This window comes from Carex rostrata, chromosome 5 (assembly GCF_964058835.1).
Source record: "Carex rostrata chromosome 5, lpCarRost1.2, whole genome shotgun sequence".
Classification (NCBI taxonomy): Eukaryota; Viridiplantae; Streptophyta; class Magnoliopsida; order Poales; family Cyperaceae; genus Carex; species Carex rostrata.
This window is the reverse complement of record NC_135922.1, coordinates 1,140,581-1,149,353: the sequence shown is the minus strand read 5'-3', so window position 1 is coordinate 1,149,353 and position 8,773 is coordinate 1,140,581. Positions and strand designations below refer to the sequence as shown.

General features: G+C 42.7%; 2 protein-coding genes across 2 annotated transcripts; both read left to right on the top strand.

Moving 5' to 3' along the window:
- Positions 1 to 1,255: 1,255 nt before the first annotated feature.
- LOC144554437 (uncharacterized) lies at positions 1,256 to 3,885 on the top strand. The gene is made up of 4 exons (XM_078302756.1): positions 1,256 to 1,407; positions 1,585 to 3,564; positions 3,666 to 3,841; positions 3,882 to 3,885. Exons 2-4 carry the CDS (start codon positions 1,600 to 1,602, stop codon positions 3,883 to 3,885), a joined length of 2,145 nt encoding a protein of 714 aa, XP_078158882.1. The 5' UTR covers positions 1,256 to 1,407; positions 1,585 to 1,599.
- Positions 3,886 to 3,904: 19 nt separating this feature from the next.
- Positions 3,905 to 4,847, top strand: LOC144553713 (uncharacterized). The gene is made up of 2 exons (XM_078301920.1): positions 3,905 to 4,482; positions 4,554 to 4,847. Exons 1-2 carry the CDS (start codon positions 3,933 to 3,935, stop codon positions 4,736 to 4,738), a joined length of 735 nt encoding a protein of 244 aa, XP_078158046.1. The 5' UTR covers positions 3,905 to 3,932; the 3' UTR covers positions 4,739 to 4,847.
- Positions 4,848 to 8,773: the final 3,926 nt, after the last annotated feature.

The following is an 8,773-nucleotide window of genomic DNA, read 5'->3' as shown; positions in this document are numbered from 1 at the left end:
TTTTTTTTTTTTTTTTTATGGTAAATTGAAGGCATGATTGCCGACAACAAATCTATATATATATCATGTTTAGTTTTATATATGGAAAGTACATATTTGGTTCGTCGTGCCTGGATAACTGGGCTACTAATCAATAAATTAATGGGCCGGGACAATCATGCATTCATACGTCACTCGTGTTGAGCTCACAAGATATATAAAAATTATAATTAAGTTTTTAAATCTGTATGTATTTGTCAATTTGATAAACTATAAGTTTGATATGTTATTGGGGAGAATTATATATATATAGAGTTAGGCTGGGGTGCTATGGATAGCATAGTGGCATCTATGCTACGGCTCAATATTCGAGTTTTCAAAATCCAAACGGTAGATCCGAACCGTTCATCTTATTCTCCATATTAATATCTGCTTGGAGACAAAATTTTACATTTTTCTGAATTTTTTTACTATTTATTAAGTATTTTACAAAATTGTTGATCTAACGGTGGCTGCACAAAACAGTAAAACCGTTGGATTAGCGATTTTCAAAGTGGCTTAATAAATAGTAAAAAAATTCAGAAAATTATAAAATTTGGTCTCCAAGCAGATATTAATATGGAGAATAAGATGAACGGTTCGGATCGACCGTTTGGATTTTGAAAACTCGAATATTGAGCCGTAGCATAGAGGCCACTATGCTATCCATAGCACCCAGCCTAACTCTATATATATATATATATATTATGAAATATTATGAAATTATGCATTTTTCTTAGAAGTTCATAATATCATGTTTAATTGCCCTCCTAAATTTCAAACTAACAGATTTTAATTGTAGGTGTCTCTTTGAGCTCCAGTGCAGTTCAAGCATCTCCAAAACATTAATTTTTATCACTTGTATAGTATGAACATTAATTGATGGCCTGGGAATTAATTAATTAATTAATTAATAGGTTTGCGTGTGGTCTGTTTCTGAAGAGATTGATGCCTTCATGAGATCCTTATCCTTTTTGTAGTACGCGTGATGCAGATTCCAAACTTTGACCAAGAATTAAGGGGGCGTATCGCCAAACAAAATTCAATTATTTCAACATATATAGCTTAGCTTTTCCAGTGTATATATACGGCCATTTTTATTAATACCCAAAAAAAAAAACATTTTTACAATAATAACCTGACAATTTTTTTTTTTTTAAATCTGACCAGACCGCCGGTAATTGGGGCGGTCCGATTCCATACCAGACCACCAGGACCCTGGGCGGTCCAGTAGGGACCAGACCGCCGGTAATTGGGGCGGTCCACTATGCTGCCATATAGCAGCTCTGTCTGCTGTCTCTCTAGCACAGTATCATTTATTAAACCACAGAGAAGAAAGAGAGAGCGATTTTGAAGCGATTTTAAGCGATTTAGAGGCGATTGCTACAGGTATATTATTTTTTATTTAATTATTTTATGTTTAATTTTTAATTAATAATTATTATACCCGCAGTCTGTAAAAACTATAAATTAGGCTTTAAGTAATATTATAATTAACTTTTAAATTCCAAAAAATAATGAATCTATTATACTGTAATTCTTATGAATGTTTTTTTTTAAATGTAGTTTGTTAAGGACAAAATGCTGGTTGCACTGTACGTGGGCGGTAGGCTAATTAAGGGTGCAGATGGCGTGTATTACTCGAAAGATGCCTCATTCGGCTTGCAGGTTAATGAAAGAACCACATTTATTGAACTTAAGCAACTAGTATATGAAAAGACTGGTGTGAACCCCGACCGGTATGAATTAGAATTGGCTACCCGAATTGACACACAACGGGCTGGGGCGGGTAGACCTTACTTTGTGAGTTTTCCTATAACAGATGAGGAGTTGTGGAAGGCTGTGTACCAACAATTTGAGTCTAGGGGGGTCGCTATGATAGACTTATATTCCAGGAGGGTTCCCCAGGCCGGGGCTAGACCTTTTAGTGCGGCTGGGGCTGGACCTTCTAGGGCTCCCCCTGCTGGACCTTCAGGTTATGACAATTCGGCTTATGACAGCCAGGGGTACCACCACTCCCCTCATGACAGCCAGGGGTACCACCACTCCCCTCATGACAGTCAGGGGTACCACCACTCCCCTCATGACAACCAGGGGTACCACAGTCCCTGTTATGACAACCCGGGGTACCATAACTCCCGTGAGTTTACTGAAGTTGTACCACCACCACCACCACCGCCCAGACAGACACCCATAATCCCTACATTTCCAGCTATACCAGAGTCATTACCGATACAGTTATCCGTTAATCCAAATGATACTAATATTGATGTTGATGCTATTGATGCCATACCGGAAAGAGAAATGGAAACCGGAGATGAATACCAAGGAATTTGGGAATCTGATGACTTATCAGATGGTGATGCAAATGTACCAGGTTTGTCCAGGGAAGAAAAATTCCCAATCAGGGGTCGAGGGAATAGGCATCCTGTCGCCACATTCAACGATACCACAGCTTTTGAAGAGGCTGACATTAGTTTCTTTGGTCCTCGTGTTGTATACAATCGTGAACTTGCCCCAGGGCAAGTCTATACCAACATAGATGAACTTGTAAAGAAAATCTATGAGACTCACGTTCACGGCAACTGGGAATGTATATTAGAAAAAAGAGAATCAAAAAGATTGGTTGTGATATGCAAAAATGCCCCTCGTTGTGAGTTTCGCCTTTATGCAACCCCTGCGGGTTCGGGGGAAGCATGGATAATTAAAAAGTGTGAACCACCTCATACATGCAAGTCTGCGTCCACAAGGACAGACCATTCAAACCTGACAGCATCACTAATTGCCGATGCAATTGAGGCAGACATTAAGTTGGACCCATCGATGAGCATCAAGGCGGTGGCTATGGCCGTCAGACACAAATACATACATGTAATCCCAAAATATAACAGGTTGTGGAGAGGTCGTGAACTTGCGATTTGCAGAATATTCGGTAGTTGGAAGGATTCATACAACTATCTGACACCATTGCTCCAGGCTATGGCAAGTACAAATCCCGGCACTGTATTTCAGCGGTGGCATGGCCCCATTTATGATAAGAATGGAGTACTAATAGAGGGAGTTCAACAATTCAAGGGCATTGCATGGGCTTTTGGTCCTTGTATCCAAGCTGTGCCATTCATCAGACCCGTTATCAGCATTGATGCATGCTTCATGTCTGGCCGTTACGAGGGGAGGCTACTGATAGCATGTGCATATGATGCTGAGAACCAGCTGTTGCCTTTGGCGTTTGCAATTGTTCGGAAAGAGGATGGTGAGAACTGGGGATTCTTTATGCAATTTTTAAGAAGACGGGTGGTTGGGCCAACAAAGTTTTTCTCTGTAATATCAGACCAGCACAAAGGAATAAAATATGTTTTTGATCATGAAGAATACGGTTGGTCAACACATACTGGCGAGTGTGTGCACAGGTTGTGTATGCAACACGTTGCGGAGAACCTTAGCAAGGCAACCGGAAACAATAGCTGGGTCCTAGAAACATTCAGACGTAATTGCAAAAAGAAGAAGCCAAGAAGGGTGGAAGAGATGAGTAGAGAATTTGCAAAGGTATGTGTTTGTTGATTGTTTACATGTCTTATTGTACTTTGTTAACATATTTTTATTTTAATTGTTTACTTATATTATTTTATTTCCTTATTTATATGTAGTATATGCCGAAAGCAAATCTGTACTTAATGAAGGTGGGCAAAAATAACCCCAGAGATGTCCAAGAGCCACCAGCATACGAGAAAATATTTCAAGCACGTGATGGAGGTTACCGTTGGGGAATTATGACCACCAACGGCTCTGAATCGCTGAATGCAGTCTTCAAGGAGAGCCGGACGTTGCCGGTGGCTGCAGTTGTAGAAGACACTTTCTACAAGTTAAATACATGGTTTCAGGAACGGCGTGCTAAGGCCGCAGAATTAATAAGGATGAACCAGTCATTTTCAACAAGGGTGGAGGAGAAACTAAAAAAACACAGGAATAAAGGTGCAACTATGACCGTGATCCCGATGGGTAATGACGGTACAGAATTCGAAGTGCACAATCCAAATGAGTACGTTCCTTCCAGCCGTAGACCAGATGGCACTATGGAGTTTGTGAAGAGGGCTTTCAAGTACGTAGTGCAATTCGGAGAGGCAAGAGAGGTGACCTGTACATGCCAAGGACCCCAACTAGCTGGAATACCTTGTAGTCACGTGATGGCGGTATGCCGAGTGAGAAACTTCTGCGAGGATCACTATGTCGCCGACATGTATCGTACCGATTACCTTGCTTCTACTTGGGGTGGATCTTTCCATTCTTATCCCAACCAGCATGAGTGGCCTGCGTATGTCGGTGATAGAATACTCCCTTCAGAAGGATGGATAAGGAAGGGGAGGAGGAGACACAAACGTGCTATAATGACCATGGACGAGATGGGTGGTAGGAGGCCATCGGGAAATCAGGCTCGCCGTTCCGTTTCTGACAGGCGCAGGGCAGGTAGGTAGCATTTTTCAGAATTAATTTATGTTTTTATTATATTGATAACTGAACTCTGTTGTTATGTTCAGATGCCATAAACGAACACAATGAAAGAGAAAATGCGAGAGTTGTTGCTGAAGCAACTGGTAGAAGACAACCACCTCCTGCGACCCAATCATCTAGTAGCCAAGGGTCTACAAGTACTGCTGCACCTGCAGCTGGCACCAGAAAATCTTCCCGTCTATTGGGTCTATTCCGACGTCGTGAAAGATGAACTTATTATTTTGCTTGGGAGAACTTATTTTGTTTGGTTTGAACTAACTTATGAATATTGGTGAACTTCAGTTGTATCATTGAACTTTAATTGTATTCGTGGACTTTACTTGTTAGACTATGTTAGACTACTTCCGAACTACAGTTATATTATCTAGCATATTCAATAATTAATTCAGAGATAACTGATAAATTGTCTGACAAGATGATAAAATACATCAAGAAACATCTCACAACGAAAAAACCAAATTGACGAATTTAAAATCCTATTTCTTAGCAGTCGGCTTCTTACTAACTGACTTCGTAGCAGCCGAATTCTTAACAGCCGTATTCTTAGCCGCCGGCTTCTGATTGGTGACACCCGACGATGTGCTCGCCGAATTTTTTTTCATACCATATCCATATGGATTTTCCACAAAGTCATCGTCTGAAAGGGGTGGATTTTCAATGGGACATTTGACACCAACTCTTTTCAAAAGAAGTATTGCATCACAGTGACATTTGGTAGCATGAGTACATCTTTCGCTATTGTCCATCCTGTTGAACAGAACCACAAACGTAGACTAATTGTACAGTAAACATAGACTAATTATAAAATAAAAAAAAATACCTGCGGATTTAGTAGTGGAGAAAATCGTCTGAAATCGCCGAAACAATCGTCTGCGCTCTCTTTCTCCTTCTTTGTAGTGTGTGTTGGAGAGAGAAAATGCTGATTTTGTAGGACAGCTAGTGGACCGCCAGGGATACCAGCGGTCTGGTCCGTAGCAGCTGATTTTGTATTCGTGAACTTCACTTGTTAGACTATGGTAGACTATAATTATAAGTGGTGTCATAACTCTTTATAAGTTTGATGTAATTTGATTTGATAATGCACATATTTTTGGGCGATTTTGAGGCGATTGCTACAGGTATAAGACCGTTTCGATGAAATTGCTTAGTTTTAACACTTGATTACTTATAATTTGACGAAACAGATATGTTGTAGTTTCATAAGACCGTTTCGATGTAAAGTAGAAAAAACATAAAAACCATGGATCAACATAAAATAAAACTGCAATCATAATAATACTACAGTCCAAAATACATCATAAAAAACTGCAATCATAATAAAAACATCATTAAAAACTGCAATCATCTCTTATGCTTCTTCCCCGAGGGACTGAACCTAGCAGCTGCTTTGCCTTTGAGCTCCCTGTCCGGCTGCACACGCCTCGGTATCTGCTGGGAGTGAGGACTCATATCTCCTAAGTCCTCCTCTCCACCCTGACTCTCATCACCAGTGAGGTCAACCTCCCCCGGGCCCTGTGTATACATGTACGGCGTACCCGTATCGGCTCCCCATGGATCAAATGGAATGACTGATCTGGAATCGGTGGTCTGCGTACGCATCTCCCATGGATCCTCAGCCCAGCTAGGTGCATAGGTGGCAGGAGGCGGTGCGCCAAATAATGCAGATACAAATCCATCTGTGGTCTGAGATGCACTCCCACCAGACTCATAGTCGTGCTGCATCGTATCTCTGTATCTCGGTCTCGAAGAGGCAATCACCTCGTCATCTGTATCCTCACAGGGAAGGTCGTTCGTGCTAAAACCGAGGGGGTCTTGCCGAGCAGGTACTCCATCCTAAATTTAAATAAGGTCAGATCTAATATATACAAAAAAAACTCTGCTATAGAATGTAGAAAGCTGACATACCGGGCCAATCTCCACCGGAACTCCATATTTATTGTAGTAAGCGTCCCATCCTTGGGTATTCAGAATCCACTCGTGGAATGCCCAACCTGAGTCATCAGCTGCATAATTGAAAGTTAACTTAATTAGAACCGAGAATTCGAGGAAAATGAAATGATTATGTGTGTCCTACTTGTAATATTAAATTGTAATCACCTGCAGGAGGTGGCGGCATCTCGGAGGCGTAGATAGGGACTGGTGGCTCATCCGGATTTCGCCTGGTAGTCTTGATCGCCTCCCGCCAATTGATGTTCTCTCCAGCATCGCGCATCATGCCAATGAGGCGGCCTTCCCAACCGCCTACCTCCACGACTGGTGCCGTGTGCTCGAGCATTTGGCATCCTATGGCTCGCCAAGCATCCCTCGCCATGCAGACCAAACTGTGTCCAACCCCTCTCACAGCTGCCAGTAACTGCACACAACATATCATCATGATTATGACAACAATAAGTAATTAAAACTTGCAATTTTTAATTAAAGTATATTTCAGTTGTACTTACCGCACGAGCATGGATCGGACCCCAAGGCAAGAAACTCCTAGATGAATCCTCCATCAGTCTACGTCGAAGGGTGTCGCCGTAATGGCCTGTAAGGTAGACTGACGGCATGCCGTGTCTCTGGTACCAGACCTCATATCTCAAACGTCCGGGACCTACAGGCACTGACTCAGGAGATGGCGGACTCCATAAGTGCTGCTCCGGATGTCCAGCCCAGTCGTACTCCAAGCTGAAACGCTGCCTCCAGTCGACTTTGGGCTTGCAGTGAGTCGTTCTGCAAGTACAATTAATTAGAAAGTCCAGAAACGAAATTAAAATGACAATAGTAAAGTGATAACGATATTTGTTCCTTTGACGATAGTACTTACTTGTGGAACCTGTCCGTCTCATCCTGACCAATCAGCGGGTACTCCGGGATGAAGGCATCCAAGCCGAACTGTCGGGACACCCGATCGGGATAATGGTACTCCACTATCCAGTAACAAACTAACGGTCCCTGATAAAACGAGAGTGGTCTCTGCTCCAATGTCAACCGACTCAGAAGACCGCTACGATAAAATGCACGATACGGGAACCAATCGATGTTACAATGTCGGAGCATCTGGAGTTGACCCCGGACATAAGAAACCCCCTTGCCCGTCTCCTGGTAGTCGTGATCCCTGCCCCATATAGCAGCATATGCGGGGCATCTGTCTGGGTCTGGAACTCTCCAACGGGGAGGTGGATGTGGTATATCTGGCCGACATATGGGCAGATGTGACCACGACCAATGCTGGAGTAGAAGAAGTGGCCCTTGAATCTGCTTGTTCTTCACCTGAAATTTTAACTGTAAATATGAACTCGGTATGAATTTTCAACTTTAAAGTAACAACAAAATTAGTACAGACTTACCAAACAAGCGTGACACAGGGATCTGTATAAATGGGCGAGAACGGCTCCACCCCAGTTCCACCTCTTAGGCTTATCAAGGTCCCTCAGCAATGAGAGAAACATAATCGGGACCGAATCACCGCTAGAGTCCACGAACATGACGGCACCGCACAGATCCAGCACAAAAGCCCTAATATACCTGCAACATGAAACAATCAATATAAAACATTGAAATTATTGAGATTACGAATATGAACAATATTAACAATATTGAAAAGCGTAATGGTACCTCCTGACCGCCTCAACATCGTCTGTCTCAGGGAATATCTGATTCTGATTCTGGAAGAAGTGAGCCCGGAGTGATCTCAGAGAAATACAGTAAGCAGAAGACCGGGCCTCTTCCTCCTCCCCCTTCTTCTTGTTGAACTTCTTCTGTAGCTGATTCGGATGACACCCTAACAACTCCGGTATCATCCTCTGCAGGTCTGGATGGTCTGAGACGCCACCTATGGGCTCGCCATCGATAGGCAATCCCCACAATGCGCTCACATCACCGAGGGTGACTGTCATCTCCCCAGGCGGGAGATGAAATGTATGCGTCTCAGGTCGCCATCTCTCCGCTAGACCGTGCATCAGATACGGATTGATATTACTCTGTGGCATCATGGCAATCTGATACAACCCAAGCTGCAAGAGGCATTGGGTCATCAGCGGATGGGGAACAAACGGAATCTCAGACCTGCGGTGCCTCACCATAAGTAAGCCATCGTCCTGTATTTATTATAAATTTATGAGACTCAAATCGTGTTATTTTTTTAGTAATATGTACATTACGCATAATAATCACGTACCTCAAGAGATGCCAATGAGACACGGTGCTTAACATGATGGGTCCACAGAAGAGGACTGAAGGTGTCAGGATCGTGGCAGCGATAACT

Coding starts and splice junctions, on each gene's coding strand:
- LOC144554437 (XM_078302756.1), top strand. CDS start 1,600: ATGCTGGTTGCACTGTACGTGGGCGGTAGGCTAATTAAGGGTGCAGAT. Junction 3,565..3,665: donor TGAGTAGAGAATTTGCAAAG/GTATGTGTTTGT, acceptor ATTTATATGTAG/TATATGCCGAAAGCAAATCT.
- LOC144553713 (XM_078301920.1), top strand. CDS start 3,933: ATGAACCAGTCATTTTCAACAAGGGTGGAGGAGAAACTAAAAAAACAC. Junction 4,483..4,553: donor TTCTGACAGGCGCAGGGCAG/GTAGGTAGCATT, acceptor TGTTATGTTCAG/ATGCCATAAACGAACACAAT.